Genomic DNA, 16,325 nt, shown 5'->3' on the forward strand with positions numbered 1-16,325 from the left:
GATAAGGTCAATGGCCCTTATGGTGTTGTCCCTCGCCTCTCTGCCCGACATGAAACACACCTGGTCAGAGTGAACGCCCCCCCCTAACAGGGTAGACAGACGGGTTGCCAGTATTTTAGAAAAAAGTTTTAGGTCCACATTCAATAGTGATATGGGATGGTAGTTACCGCAACGTGAGGGATCTTTCCCCTCCTTGTGGATTACAGCTATGTGTGCGCGCATGGAATCCGGGGGCAATGCTCCCGATTCAGAGAGCGAATTAAAGGCAGACAGGAAGTGGGGAGCTAAAAGGCCTTGAAAGGATTTATAATAGGCCAAAGATAGGCCATCAGGCCCCAGGGTTTTACCTGTAGGGGATTCCTTAATAGCCAGAGAGAGTTCGGTTTGGGTAATGGGCCCCTCCAGTCCCTCCAGTGCATCAGACTCCATGCGGCCAAGGCCTGACTCACCAAGGTACCGCTTAATGCGCTCCCTGAATCCCCCACTCGTTACGTTCGGGTTGGATTCATCTATAGAATACAGGTCTGCGTAAAAATCTCGGAATGCGCCAGCAATATCAACCGGAAGATGTGCAGCTGTACCCTGACCGGTCTGTATCTTATGAATGTAAGATCGTGCCTGTTGCGTTCACAGCGCCCTAGCCAATGCCCTGCCAGGTTTATTACCGTGTTCATAATAAAAGCGTCTACACTTGGACAGGGTGGCTTTGGTGCTGTGAAGCAAGTGAGCACGCAATTCGTCACGCTTCTGAATTAGAGCAACGGTGGAATCCCGGGTCTGAGCCCTCTTATGGGCCAGTTCGAGCTCTCTCAATTGGTCCAGTAACTTCATCGTTTTCAAGGTCCTGTCCTTCTTAAGGAGAGCCCCGTGCTTCACCAACACTCCCCTCACTACACATTTATGTGCTTCCCACACCGTCGTTGGAGACGTCTCAGTCGCTAGATTGTCCTGGAAGTGATGCGTCAAAGTGGTTTCCACATCTTTCCTAACCATTACGTCCTGGAGGAGAGAAGAATTTAGTCTCCACTGCCACTGTGGTCGTTGGAGAGCAGGTAGCGACAGGCCCATTACCACCAGGGCATGATCTGAGAACGTAATGCAGTCAATCAATGCTCGGTTCAGCAAGCCTATGTCGCGGTGGTGGAGAAAGAAGTAGTCGAGCCTAAAATATACATTGTGGGCCTGAGAGAAGAATGTGTAATCTCTGTCCCTTGGATGGCAGAGTCGCCATGCGTCTACCAGCCTGTGATCATACAGAGTACTACAAATACGCCCCATGGATGCCTGACTAAGGTGTGTACGACCTGCGGAAGTGTCCATCTGAGGGTCCATCACTAGATTAAAGTCTCCCCCCAGTACCAGCGTCCCCTCTGAAAAGTCGTCCAGGAGCTCCAACATCGCGGAAAGGGCACGAGCTTGGCCCGTCGTGGGTAAGTAAAATGAGGCAAAGGTAAAAAGATGTGCAGCAATGCGGCCCTTCAAGGCTACAACCCTACCTTCCTCATCTGTGCGCGTCTCTACATGCTCCCAGGGAAGACTTCTGGAAACCAGGATGCATGAGCCACAGGATTTGGAATTTGGTGAAAAGCTGTGGTAGGCAGAAGGAAAAACAGTTAGTGACAGTAATACGGTTAGATTCAAGCAAATGTGTTTCCTGGAGAAATGCCACATGAAGTGCCTGTTTCCTCAGGAAGTTCATCAGTATAGAGCGTTTGCCAGGGTCATGAAGGCCCTTAACGTTAAGAGATCCAATCCGAAGCTCAGCAGGGAGGGGCACCATGGTCCCCTGTGTGTATCTGGGTACAGGGAGGGGGAAGATTGACAGGCAACAACAATAACAGACAATACGACAAAAATGACAAGGGAGAGAACAAGGGGGGAGATGGGGAGGCAGAGGGGAAAAAGGGAAGAAAGGGTTAGAAGGAGGAGAGAGGGGGGGGGGGAGAGTATAAGACCCAAGGAAACCGAGAAGCTAAAGGAAGTTGCCAAGGGCAGTACGAGAAATTGGAAAAGGGGGGACCTAGAGGAAGAAATCCAGAAGAAGCCCACCAAGGAGGCCAACAAGCCAAGCCTTAGGGGAGGAAAAAAGGGGGGGATGTAGAAAGCCACGGAGGGGAGCCGCGGCCAGGCAACCGCATCAAGCAACAACAGAAACAAAGAATATAGAAAAAACACTGGAGGGGACTCAACGCCAAAGCGGACGCCGGGACCCCCCCAGGGCACTTAGACTTAAACATAAACTTATATTTATACTCATACTTATCACAGGCAATGTTACATAGAACGATCTCTCAGAACTCAGAGAGTAGAGCCAGAATTGGAGGGATGTGAAATTCTGACTGACTGTGTCTCCAATATGCTGAAAGTCCCATCTTGAGTAAGCCAGACATATCAGTAAACCAGTCATAGCAAACCCCAAAGCGTGCCAAAACAGTAACAACCAGGCACGGCCATTCTGATGTCAATGTAGATTCTCAGGCCTCCTCTGGGAGACCAACGGAGAGGTCAGGGCCTGTGGGGTGTTCTAGGAAAGGCAGCTGAGGTGAGGTATTGCGCCTGACCGATGTAGAGTGGCGACAGTTCGGAAGCGAGATGGGTTGTGTATCCAGGAAAGAAAAAAGCCCAGGGAGATCATTCGGATTGCGGAGAATGTAGGAGCGCTCACCGTGCTTCACAATAAGATGGAAGGGGTGACTCCAACGATATATGGCACCACAGTCATGTATGAGGGTCAGCAGCGGGTGTAGCAATCTTCTCATGTAAAGTGTCCTGGAGGAAACATCAGGGAAGAGCTTTACGTCCACATCCTCAAACGTGATGGGGCCATGGTCCCTGGCTGCCCTCAGGATCAGCTCCTTATCTGCATAATAATGTAAACGACAGAGAACATCCCGAGGTGCAGCTCCATCTTGTGTCTGGGGGCGGGCCACCCTGTGTATGCGATCCACCATGAAAGTCGCCTCCTCAGGCCTACGGGTGACCAAATTGAACAAGGCGGTGGCACGGTGGAGAAGATCATCTCTCGCCCCCCTTTCCGGCAATCCCTTCAGCCATACGTTATTCCGGCGCCCTCGGTTCTCTTGGTCGTCTAATAGTAAAGCAAAAGACTGGAGCTGCCTGTGGGATTGAGAGGCCTCAGACTCCAGAACCGAGACCCTAGCAGTGAGGGCCCCAATAGCCTCCTCAGCAGAGCTGGTGCGAGTGGTGAGGGCCGAGACATCCTCCCTGACCGCTTCTGTAGCCTGCTGCTGCGCGGCCTCGATCCTTTGAGCTACGGAATCCAGGTCCTGCTTGGATGGGAGAGCCTGAATAAGCCCTCGCAGAAGCTGCAGCTCAGATTGGACTATGGCCGCGGGGGAACCAGGTTGTGGCGCAGCGGCGGGATCGTGGTCACCCCAGGGTAAGTTACCATGATCGTTTCTGATGGGGTGTGCGGGGGTCAGGGAGGCATCAGCTGATCGGGTGACCGGGCGGCTCAGAGTGTCGGGCTGAGTTCCCTGAGAGCGTGACATTGTGGGAGAGTCACGGATGCCTGCGATATGCGGCCGGATTGCGGTGCCTGGCGCGGAGCTCCACGGATGAGCGTCCTCACGGCTCCAAAGCTAAGCCACGCCCCCGCGTCACTAATTCTACTTTGCAATGACAGGCTGAATTTTTGCATAAAGTACACTGCGAAACCAGAAAAAAATTCAAAATGTGGTGAAATTGAAAAAAAAAAAAACGCATTTCTTTTATTTGGGGGGTATTTGTATGTATGACTTGTTATGCATGTTCCTCAAGTCGTTACGATTAAAACGATATGTAACATGTATAACTTATATTGTTTCTGATGGCCTGTAAAAAATTCAAACCATTGTTAACAAATATACGTTCCTTAAAATCTCTCCATTCCCAGGCTTATAACGCTTTTATCCTTTGGTCTATGGGGCTGTGTCAGGTGTCATTTTTTGCGACATGATGTTTACTTTCTATCAGTACCTTGATTGCGCATATACGACTTTTTGATCGCTTTTTATTACATTTTTTTCTGGATTTGATGTGACCAAAATTGCGCAATTTTGCACTTTGGGATTTTTTTGTGCTTACACCGTATACCGTGTGAGATTAGTAATGTGATTTATTAATAGTTCGGGCGATTACGCACGCGGCGATAGCAAACATGTTTATTTATTTATTTACTTTTATTTAAAACATGGGAAAAGGGGGGTACTTCAAACTTTTATTAGGGGAGGGGGCTTTTTACTAATAACAATTCTTTATTTTTTTTTTTTTACACATATACTAGAAGCCCCCCTGGTATATACACTTTGATCTCTCATTGAGATCTTTGCTGTATACTTATACAGCAAAGATCAATAAGATCGGCACTCGTCAGCTTTCCGCTGCTGCACCCAAAAACAAATGAGTGCTTAGCCGGGGTGTGCGCCATCTTGGAGCGGACCCCGGCCGGCTGCAGACACGGAGATCGCTCCTCTGGGACCTTGTCCCGGAGGAGCGATCTCCCCCACTAGACACCAGGGAACGATTACCGGAGGCAGCTTTCAACTTTGACAGCTGCCTCTGATTACTTGATTAGCGGGCACGGCGATCCGACCGTGCCCGCTAATAGCCGCCGTCCCGGGCTACACGCGGCACCCGGAATCGCAGCGATTCAGAGCAGGGTCGCCGTGCGGACCCGCTCTGAACACCTCCTGGGGACATATGACGTACGGGTTTGTCATATGTCCCTAAGAGGTTAAATAAAGGCATCCCACGAAAGTATAAAATAAATTAGTGTGAATTCTTCATGGAAAAATAAGACATCCCCTGAAAATAAGATATAGCACATCTTTGGGAGTAAAAATTAATATAAGACACTGTCTTATTTTGGGGTGAAACATGGGTAGGTGACACTTTCTCTTTATGGTTAAAGCTCAAAGCCTAAGGCTTTGGTACTGTCAGGGACTGTGTGGTCATGCAGTACTCATATGGATACAAATCACCATCCTTATCAAAGCTCTTAGTAATTTTACGAAAACCAGATGTAGAACAAACACAGAGAATAAACTAATGGAGAAAAGATTTGCACCTTGTGTTTTCGACCCAGTCCTGGTTATGGTAAAAATACTGACCAAAATAAATTAAAAACACAAGAGACAAGCCTTTACATTATTGCTTTTGTCTGTATTGATTCCACTTTTGGTTTTGGTAAAAATACTGATCAAAATGAGGCCCACAAATGGCTCATAAAACTGAATGGGAAGAAATCCTCAGCATGTAAACATTGATGTGGATGGTGATTTGAATCCTCACAAGGTCTCCATGTCAAGTAGGTGTCAGAAATTAGCCAGGTCAGACAGATTTTAGTGAACAGTTTAGGTATTTTATCTATTTTTTATGTGTATAATAGTATAAGATATGGCATACGATGAGTAACATTATGTGTGCACATTACGTCTCTAAAATTATTTTACCTAATTTAAGGCTTTATGCAGACCCATCAGAAAAAGCAAATCTAACAGCCCAAGCACTTGAGCTGTCCCTTAAGTTTAAGTTTGTGACTCCTTTAACATCAATGGTAGTAACAAAACCAGAGGAAAAAGAGAAGGAAGAGGAAACATTAATTGCTGATAAGTTTGTGGAAGGTAAGAACTTTTCATATAATTAGCAGTAGAAAATATAGTACATTTTTGGACTATGTCTAAAACACTTATAAACCCCACGGACCTGCTTACTCTGCAATCTGTGCATACATTAAAATGGTACCTTTGTTATGGTTGTCCATGGCTTTATTTCTTATAAAATGCTTTTGATAGGCCTTTTGAAGTGTCATAGAGGCAGGGGATTGGTGAGCCCAGTATGGCAACCCCTCTCCCATTTGTCTTTCTAAAAGATCCCTGCTTGTCAAGTATAGCAGGAGAGTGTACAGGGCAAGGGTACCATGTTAATGTATGCGCAGATTGCATTGTAAACATATCAGCAGTTTTATATGTAATTCAGACATGACAGTTTCCCTTTAACTTCTTAAAGAGACTCTGTCAGTAGGTTTATGTTGGCATAAATTAGTGACAGAGAAGCTGAACAGAATGATGTATCACTTAAGGCCCTATTCCAAGGAACGATTATCGTTCGTATTCGGCCGATATCGGCCGCTACGGACGATAATCGTCCGGTGGAATAGAGTGCAACGATCAGCCGACATCGTTCATGTAATAGCAGCGATCTGCTGCCGTCGCTCCGTTGAATAGGAGCATCGGCAGAAGACGCTGCTGTATCCTATGGGCTGCCCGGACGATCAGCGATCCCCCGGGCAGCCCCCCCGCAGCTCCCCGCCACCCCTCCCGCACTCACCCGCTCGCTGCAGCCGCGTTGAATAGCGGCGGCAGCGAGCGGGGAACGAGGAGCAAACGAGCGCTGAGAGCGCTCGTTTGCTCCTCTAAACCAGTGATTTTCAACCAGTGTGCCGCGACACATGGTCGGGTGTGCCGCAGGGAAAGTTCCCCAAACTGTGGTGCCCCTGTGAAACTGGAGAAAACAATGGGGGAGAGAAACCTGGGGATGGGGGAGAAACAGGGGAGAGAAGCAGGGGGGAGAGAAGTTTGGTGGAGAGAAGCAGAGGAGAGAAGCACGGAGGAGAGAAGCACAGGAGAGAAGCAGGGGGGAGAAGTATGATGGAGAGAAGCACAGGAGAGAAGTAGGGGGGGAGAAGTATGGTGGAAAGAAGCATGGGGGAGAGAAGCACAGGAGAGAAGCAGGGGGGAGAAGTATGGTGGAGAGAAGCACAGGAGAGAAGCACAGGGGGGAGAAGAAAACAGGCCCAGGTTTCACACTGAGTGAGTATAAATACATTTAGAATCTATATTATTAACTATATGTATAATATGTACTGTTTTAGTGTCATTTTGTGCCATTTTGGTTGGTGGTGTGCCCCAGGATTTTTTAAGTATAAAAAGTGTGCCGCGGCTCAAAAAAGGTTGAAAATCACTGCTCTAAACGACCTGTGGAATAGGGGCATTACATTGTTCTGTGCAGCTTATTCAGAGATATCCTTCTGAATAACATGGAGAATAAGTAGTCCGCTCCATTATGTGCATGTGCCCAGTAGTCCTCAATTTTCATGAGAAGCAGAAAACCCTGGAGAAGGGTGTGGCAAGAATCCTGTTCTCCTGCATATAAGAAGAACTGCTGAAGATAGAAGTAAAACACTGATCTGTTCAGCATTTCACTAGTTTCCCTTTAAGCACTCCTTAAGAATTTTTGCCCTTAAATGGGCAGTGTCATTTCAAGCAACTTCCCTCCATTTTATAGCCAACATGGTTCCTATAAAATGTGTGAATTACTTCATTAACAAAAAATTACTCCTTACCTCAGAAGAATGGCTCTAAAGTCTTGTCAACTAAGTGTCTCACTTCTCTGTAAAATCCTGTCCACTGCCTGTTGTCAGGGGAAATCTGTCTGTAATAGCACCTAGATCAGAACAAATTACAGGAAATGAGGGCATGGTTTACCATGTACTATGTGCAGGAAAGTATAGGAAAAACCCTGACATAGGACCCTTTTACACAGAAAGATTATCTGACAGATTATCTGCCAAAGATTTGAAGCCAAAACCAGGAACAGACAATAAACAGAGTTCAGGTCATAAAGGAAAGCCTGAGATTTCTCCACTTTTCAAATCCAGTCCTGGCTTTGGCTTCAAATCTTCAAAACGGGGCTGCGGATGGGCAGGGGGCCGGGCTGCGAGCGGGGCTGCGGGCAGCCGGACTATCGCGCGGACGACTGTTTACATGGAACGATCGACAATTTTTTTGTGAACGACGATTTATGAACATGTTAAAAGATCAAAATGAACGATTTTTCGATCGTTCGCTGCGTTTACACGTACGATTATCGTTCGAATTAGATCGTTATCACGAAAATTCACCCGATAATCGCTCTGTGTAAATGTAGCATTAGCCTGTCAGTTGGACTGCTTAATGGTGCGTTTACACAGAGAGATGAATCTGACAGATTTTTGAAGCCAAAACCAGGAACAGACTTTAAACAGGGATCAGGTCATAAAGGAAAGACTGAGATTTCTTCTCTTCTCAAATCCATTCCTGGCTTTGGCTTCCAAAATCTGTCAGATAAATCTGTCTGTGTAAACGCACCATAAGACGATCCAATCTGTTCATCAAAGAGATATCAAGGTTTCCCTATTGTCTCTTACAGCCCATGTCAAAGGGAGTTTCAGGGCTTAGTCCCCCCCATGCATTGGCATTCACTGGTTTTCTTGAATTCTTTATTTCGAGACAATTGGCCACACTAATGTGCACCTAGACTCTGGAAGACCATAGAAAGAATGATGTGTTAGCGTACAGTTATTCAACAAAATAATAATGACTTAAAACTGAACAAGACCAGAAATGTTGCCATATACAGGGGCAAGCTCTAGCTTTTCTCAATATGTATTTAAAGTCAATCCTGCTTAATTGGCAAATTTGGGAACCAAACAGTTATTTGTTATGTAACCTTACCATATTAATTGTGTCACGTACAGGACAAGACCCTTCTCAACCATCTGCTGTAGGGCATCCATGTAAGTTTAAGTTTAATCAGATTTTTGTAGGATTTATTTAATAAAAACAGTAAATAGTCAATAGAAAATATAAACTTAAAGACTAGATCAAGCTTGAAAAAAACTGTAATGGGAACAATCTTTTTCTTTCCAATCATCTGGTTTCAGAAAGTTATATAGATTAGTAGTCTGACACAGTGCTCTCTGCTGCCACCTCTGTCCATGTCAGGAACTGTCCAGAGCAGGAGAGATTTTCTATGGGGATTTGCTACTGCTCTGGATAATTATTGTCTCGGACAGAGAAAACAGCAGAGAGCACTGTGTCATACTAAAAAGAAAACACCACTTCCTGCAGGACATACAGCAGCTGACTTGAAATTTTTAAAGCTATATAACTTTCTGAAACCAGTTGATTTGAAAGAAAAAAAAAATCGCCATAGTACCCCTTTAAGTGAAACTGATAGCAGGTTAGAAGACTTTAACCTGCTGTTGTGTTCCCATAGAACATGGGGCAATGATTTTCTTACCTTTATTCACAACAACATTTCCATTAAAGGGGTATTCCCCCCCAAATTATTTTTGCATTAATACGTTGCCCACCCATAGCTTTCCATCTTTCAAATATAAAGTTATTATGGATTCTGCACAGTTTCGCTGTTATCTAGTTGCATTCACCCCCACCATTTGCATACAATCATCAGCTCTCAATCCACTCCGACACGCTCCCTGCTCCTGGCCCGCACCCTCCGAGACGGCATCACGTGTCCTCCTTCTCTTCAATGGGCCGGGTTAGCGCTTCTAACCCAGCCAAGCTGAAGAGAAGGAGGACGGCGGTGGCTGCTGTTAGAGAGGGAGACAGTGATCAGTGCAGCTGTCACTGTCTCCCTCTGTAACAGCAGCCACCCCAGTCACTAGTACCGTGTGCCCCCCGTCCCCCGCAGCCCCAGAGCTCACCCCCTGACTGTGACTCCTCACCGGCAGCACCCCTGTCACCTACCGGCGACACCGCTGCTCACTCGTGCTGCTCGCCCGCAGCACCCTGCGGCGCTTACACCAGGTCCCCCGTCACCCGCCCGCAGCACCCGTAGGCACCCCCCCCCATCACCCACGGCTGGGCTTGCGATGCTGGCCCGGCGGCACTCCATCATCCCATCATCAACCCGCGTCACCTTACCGGCGGCACAAAGCGCCCCCCCCCCTGCGTCACCTGCTGTCAGAAGATCACCGGCGGCGCTTACCGGCGGCAACCCCCCCCCAACCGCGGCACAAAGCGTCACCCCCCCCCACGTCACCTGCTGTCAGAAGATCGCCGGCGGTGCTTACCGGCGGCACCCCCCCCAATCCCCCCCGTCACTTGCTGTCAGTCGTGGCCAGTGGCACGGTGGCTGGCGGTCCCCCCATCACCCACGACTTACCGGCGACACCATCCCCACCACTGAAACCCCCCCTCCCCCTCACCTGCATGCCGTTCTTCTCAACTGTGATACACCATCACAGCTCTGCTACACCGTCTCGCCATCTCAGCTCTGCTACACCGTCTCGTCATCTCAGCTCTGCTACACCGTCTCACCATCTCAGCTCTGCTACACCATCTCAGCTCTACTACACCGTCTCACCATCTCAGCTCTGGTACACCATCTCTGCTGCACCATCTCGCAATCTCAGCTCTGCTACACCGTCTCGCCATCTCAGCTCTGCTACACTGTCTCGCCATCTCAGCTCTGCTACACCTTCTCACCATCTCAGCTCTGCTACACCGTCTTACCATCTCAGCTCTCCTACACCGTCTCGCCATCTCAGCTCTGCTACACCATCTCGCCATTTCAGCTCTGTTACACCGTCTCACCATCTCAGCTCTCCAACACCGTCTCGCCATCTCAGCTTTGCTACACCGTCTCGCCATCTCAGCTTTGCTACTTCACCATCATCAGGCATAAGCATTGCATGATGGGAAATGTAGTTTCCTATCTTGATTATAGACCAGCTTTTAGAAAAACTTGTAACTCAGGAACGGCAGCAGCTAGAAAGATGGGAGATGGCTCAAAACCAGCTAGGTTTGGGGGCATTACATTTTTTTTGCTTTTGGGGGGAATACCCCTTTAAATCTTCAGTTTTATAAATGTGTAAATTAGGCAGTTTGGTGCACTGAGGCCAATCTACAGCCCCCAGTATACCAATCCTCCTGATTCACTGCCTCCTAATGAATATTGAGACAGATGTCTCTGGCCACTCATCACTACACAGCACCAGATTGGTGCACTTTAGCTCATCCCCCAGAGCACCAACCCACCTAATTTAAATGTTAATAAACCAGAAGATCTAATGGAAACCATGTTCAGCATGAAGGTTAAAAAACAAACAAACCTTATTCACAATGTCCCTGGCACTATGGGAACAGCAGAATAGAGACTTCTAACCAGCTGCTAGCTAGCTGGGGAGCCCAAGGATCATTTGGGATTATGACATTTCCGGTGTAAATAACACTAATTTGCTACATGTATACCCTAACTTCTTTCAATCATTCTTTAATATTAAAATTTTTTCTTTTTGCAGGGCAGGCTGCTTCATATATTCATAGTAAGATATTTCAGATGTCTGTAATATTGGTTTACAGTGTATATAATTGATAACATCATTTTGTTCTATGAAAACAATATCATGACGCCATCTAATGTCTGTTTAGTGCCATGGAGAAATTTTCAAATATTTAGATAAAATTTATTACACATTTGTCATTGTTAGTAATGATAAACAAACCTTCTGACATTTGTTTTTCAAGTTTTTTGCTTGACTTGAGCCATTAAGAGGGGTTGTACACCAAAAATGTTTTTCTTTCAAATCAACTGCTGCCATAAAGTGCCAGAGATTTGTAATTTACTTCTATTAAAAAATCTCAAGCCTTCCACTACTTATCAGCTGCTGTATGCCCAACAGGAAGTTGTATTATTTCCAGTCTGGAGAGCAGGAGAGGTTTTCTATGGGTATTTGCTGCTGCTCTGGACAGTTCCTGACATGGACAGAGGAGGCAACAGAGAGCACTGTGTCAGACAGGAAATAAAACACCACTTCCTGCAGGACACACAGCAGCTCATAAGTACTGGAAGACTTAAGATTTTTTAATAGAAGTGAATTACAAATCTCTGGCACTTTATGGCACCAGTTGATTTGAAAGAAAAAATTTTTTTGGGTGAACAACCCCTTTAAATTTGGCCTTACACTAGCTGGCCATGTGCAGAGCTCCCAGTGCAGTTGTGCATTATTGCTTACCACTAGGGACAGGGCTGGCTCCAAGTCATGTGGCGATAGTAAAACAGCAGGTAAAGTAGTTAGGCCCCCTCAGTGCCCCATATAGTAAATAGGCCCCCTCTGGCATACTTAAGAAAGGCTCTAAGTAGTAGTTAAGATGTTGTGCTTTTGGACTTATATCCAGTGACTTACAGGTGACATCTTCTCTGATCGAAGTCACTCACTTATCGTTTTCTTTCCATCCGGTCATGACTCTTCTCTCCAGAATCTGCTAGAGAAACATTTTTGTTTCCTTGGTCCAGCACATAGGTGACCCCATATAGTAATAAAGCCCCTCTAGGCCTCCATATGGTATAGGTTCCCCCTCTGTAGTATCTCCCATATAGTATAACCCCTACAGCATTCCCTACACAGTATATACCACTCCCAACAGCCCCCCCCCATATAGTATAGCTCCCCTCTACAACATTCCCCATATAGTTAAGCCCCCCTCTATACCATCCCCCATACAGTATAGCCCCCCTGCACAGCATCCTCCACATAGTATAGCCCCCCTGCACAGCATCACCCATGTAGTATAGCTCCCATTTACAGCATCCCCATATAGTAAAGCCCCCCTCTATAGCATCCCCCATAGAGTATAGCCCCATGCACAGCATCCCCATATAGTATAGCCCCATCTGCACAGCATCCCCCATATAGTATAGCCTCCCCTCTACAGCATCCCCCATAAAGTACTTTCCCCTCTACAGCATCCCCCACATAGTATAGCACCCCCTGCACAGCATCACCCATATAGTACAGCCCCCCTACCCATTTGGTATAGCCCCCCCCCAGCATCTTCCACATAGGTTTACACCCCCTTGCCCCTGCAGCATTTTCCATATTGTATAGACCCCTGTTGTGTAAGAAAAATAAAAAAATCAAAGTATACTCACCTCTCTCTCCAGTAGCTATTCAGAGCCTCCGGTGCAGCCAGCGTAACGCACAGCTGACTGAACCGGAAGTTCTGTTCTCCTGCGCAGCGACATCAGAGCCTGGAGCCCTCCTCTGCTCTCCACAGCAGTCCCGACGCTATTGGTAGCTGTGTGGAGGCCAATAGCAGGACTTTTAAAGTGAGACAGCAAGGGGGAGGGGTAATGGGCTACCGCCGCTTCCACCCCCCCACCCCCCGATTCTGCATGATATTACTGTGAGCGCACCTTAAGAGCACTCGCAGTTTGAGAGCCAGACGCAGCACTTGGTGGCTGGGTGGACCCTGGCACTTGCCCCAGTATGCCGGGGGTATTTTTAATTGTGCCTTTGTTTATCCATGAAATGAAATGCCTAACACTGATACCCAAATAGATAATAATGTAGATAATCCTGGTGTATTGTAGGCTGCAGGCATCTAAAAGCCACTGGCAGGGCAGGGAGCTTATTGTTCCCCTTTGTGCCATAGGTTTCAACTGAGCCTGCATTCTACCATACTGTAAGTTTGTTATGTTAACCATATTTGCCTTTTTTCTTTTTCCCTAGGTACCCCCACTACAAATTTTGGTAGGTATTTTTTGACTGAGAAGTCCCACACAAGTGAAAAAAGGCAGGTGTGTGTGGGGTAAACTTACCTCCCCTTGTGTCCCTGTCACTGACTGGCTGAGCGGGCTGGAAGAGCTGGGTACATGATATAACCAGATTACAGCCAAAGATGACAGCCGGCAGCCGCCAATGAGACCCAGGAGCGGCGCCACATCAATTGCTTAATGTCAACTGATAAATCTTTTTTTGTTGATCACTTTTATCACAGTTCTGTGGTTTTACTGTGTTATTTCTATTTACAGTGGATTCTGACCCTCATTTTGTAATCAATTTTCCACAAAAGAACGACTCACTGTGCTTCAATATTCAGGAGGAGCCAGGCCAGATCCTAAATCTTATAGAGGATAAGCAATCAGGTAAGTCATGGAACTTGCTGTGTAACAATTCACAGTTTACTTACTTGAAGCCCTGCTCCTTATGGGCTTAGGAGTCCAGTGGGTGGACTTATTGGTGATTGACAGGTATCTCTGTATACATAGGCTTTTAGGAAAAGCTTCCACCAATCAATGTCCTGCCCATTGGACTCCAAAGCTCAGAACTATAGATCAGTCTGCTTAGTTTCTTCCACTGCAAGGAACTTACCTGTCTCAGCTCCTGCACCATACCCACCCTCTGCTGTGTGCTCCCTGGTTGTCAGGGGTATTGCCATCCCTGTGATAGACAGAGGATGTTGCCTATCAGGAGGCTGGGACACTGGGCTAACTATAAAATAATGTCCTTGACCGAGAATCATTTTCAAGTTACAGGTGCCCTTTAAATATTATGTTTCACTGAACTGACAAGTACATTGTGGAACATATTTCTAGTACACCAGTATGAAATATGAATGTTGTATGTACCATATTCCTCAACATGACCATTAAATGAAAAGAGATATGGAAAATCTCTTTTTTTCAAGTTGAATTGCAGTTAAATTGATAGATATGTATTTTAAGCAAATCTATGAAGATATTATATGTATATATTATTAAACAAGTAGTAATATTTGGCAGCTTAGGTCAGACATGAAGTTTCTGCAACCTATGATCAGGGCTGGACTGGGACTGAAAATCAGCCCTGGCATTACAGAGCACACAGGTCCACTCGCCGTGCGGTGAGAAGTTATGAGACGATGTTGTGAGCGCAGCACGGCTACATGTTGTATCATCACGGCCATGACTGGAATGACGGATAATAACACAGAAAATAGGGTCAGAAGCTTCTGTCTCTGTACTGTGTAACGGTGCTGCAATTACAGGTCGTCACCCCAACACAGTGTACAGAGACAGACAGCTTCAGGCCCCGGTCACCGTGCTGAGTTTAACACCACCACCACATCCTGACTAATACCACCGCATACTGACTTATACCACCGCATACTGACTTATACCACAGCATACTGACTAACACCACCACCACATACTTACTAATGCCACCGCATACTGATCAATACCACCGCATACTGACTAATACCACCGCAAACTGACTAATACCACCACATACTGACTGATACCACCGCATACTGACTAATACCACCACATACTGACTAATACCACCACATGCTGACTAATACCACCACATACTGACTAACACCACCACATACTGACTAATGTTGCCACTGCTACTGAATAAAATCCACTTTAAAAATACAAATATCAACTCATATAGGTATATAGAGGTAGGCCCAGCTCCACACAGGTTCTGTACACCATATACATCACAGTGCAGTTATATCAGGTGACTCACAGGGGGCATCTTCTCTGAGTTCTTCCCTTTTCATCTTCTCCATCTACCCTGGGCTATTATGAGAACTTCTCCGAGACAAGAATCAACAGAATCTGCCAGACAGACATATTAGGCTCCTCACTCTGGCACCATCCTCATCTCTCTACAAACTGCACATCTGTATTGGCCTCTTTACACCCTTTAGTGGGTAGACTGAGTCTATGTGACCCCCCCCCCCTTATAGTATATGCCCCCCTCTGTGTATCCCCTGTGTATAGTATATGCCCCCCCTCTATGTAGCCACCTTATAGGTGGCCCCTTGTTCAGTCTTCCATATAGATGGCTCCATGTGCATCTACTTGAGAGCCCCCCTCTGTGTAGTCCCCCTATAGAAGATGACACCCTCTGTGCATCCCCTATAGTATATGGCCCTACTTTCTGTAGCCGCTCCTTATAGATGGCACCTCTGTGTAGTCCACTATAGCAGATGCCCCCTCTATGCATACCCTATTATATACGCCCCCCGTGTAGTCCCCATTATAGATGCCCCCCTGGTTGTCCCCTTTATACATGCCCCCTTATGTTGTCCCCCTTATAGATGTCTCCCCCTGCGTTGCCCCCCTTATAGATGGCTCCCCCTGTGTTGTCCCCCTTATAAATGCCCCCCCTGTGTTTTCCCCCTTTTAGATGGCTTCCCCTGTGTTATCCCCCTTTTAGATGGCTCCCCCTGTGTTGTCCCCCTTATAGAAGGCCCTCCTGTGTTGTCCCCCTTACCCCCCTTATAATTGGCCACCTATGTTGTCCCCCCACGTTGTCCCCTTATAGATGCCCCCCCCCGTGTTGTCTCCTTATGCATGCCCCCTGTGTTGTCCCCCTTATAGAAGGCCCCCCTATGTTGTTACCTTATAGATGGCTCACTATGTTGCCCCCCCTTATAAATGGCCCCCTTATAGGCCCCCTCTCCCCCTATGTTGTCCCCTTATAGATGGCTCCCTCTCCCCCTATGTTGTCCTCTTATAGGCCCCCTCTCCCCCTATGTTGCCGCCCTTATAGATTGCCCTCTTTCCCTCTGTTGTCCCCTTTTAGGCCCCCTTTCCCCTTATGTTGTCTCTCCCATTATAGATGACCCCCTCTCCCCTTATGTTGTTCCTCCCATTATAGATGGCCCCTTCTCCCCCTATGTTGCTGCCCCCTTATAGATGGCCCCCTCTTTCCCCCTTCATAGATGGCTCTCTCTCCCCCCCCCTATAGATGACCCCCT

The 16,325-nt window shown here is 47.0% G+C and overlaps 1 protein-coding gene across 3 annotated transcripts in view; it reads left to right on the forward strand.

Annotated features, from left to right (window-relative positions):
- LOC138788804 (inter-alpha-trypsin inhibitor heavy chain H3-like) overlaps positions 1 to 16,325 on the forward strand; it is an 86,817-nt gene that overhangs the window by 48,206 nt on the left and 22,286 nt on the right. The window contains exons 14-18 of one of the 3 annotated variants that reach the window (XM_069967101.1): positions 5,464 to 5,624; positions 8,519 to 8,557; positions 11,090 to 11,113; positions 13,301 to 13,321; positions 13,603 to 13,716. In XM_069967101.1, the coding sequence (XP_069823202.1) occupies positions 5,464 to 5,624; positions 8,519 to 8,557; positions 11,090 to 11,113; positions 13,301 to 13,321; positions 13,603 to 13,716 (359 nt within the window). The remainder of the gene's footprint in view (positions 1 to 5,463; positions 5,625 to 8,518; positions 8,558 to 11,089; positions 11,114 to 13,300; positions 13,322 to 13,602; positions 13,717 to 16,325) is intronic. The other 2 variants (XM_069967102.1, XM_069967103.1) reach the window with 2 other exon arrangements.

The sequence above is a fragment of the Dendropsophus ebraccatus genome, chromosome 4 (genome assembly GCF_027789765.1).
Source record: "Dendropsophus ebraccatus isolate aDenEbr1 chromosome 4, aDenEbr1.pat, whole genome shotgun sequence".
Taxonomy (NCBI): Eukaryota; Metazoa; Chordata; class Amphibia; order Anura; family Hylidae; genus Dendropsophus; species Dendropsophus ebraccatus.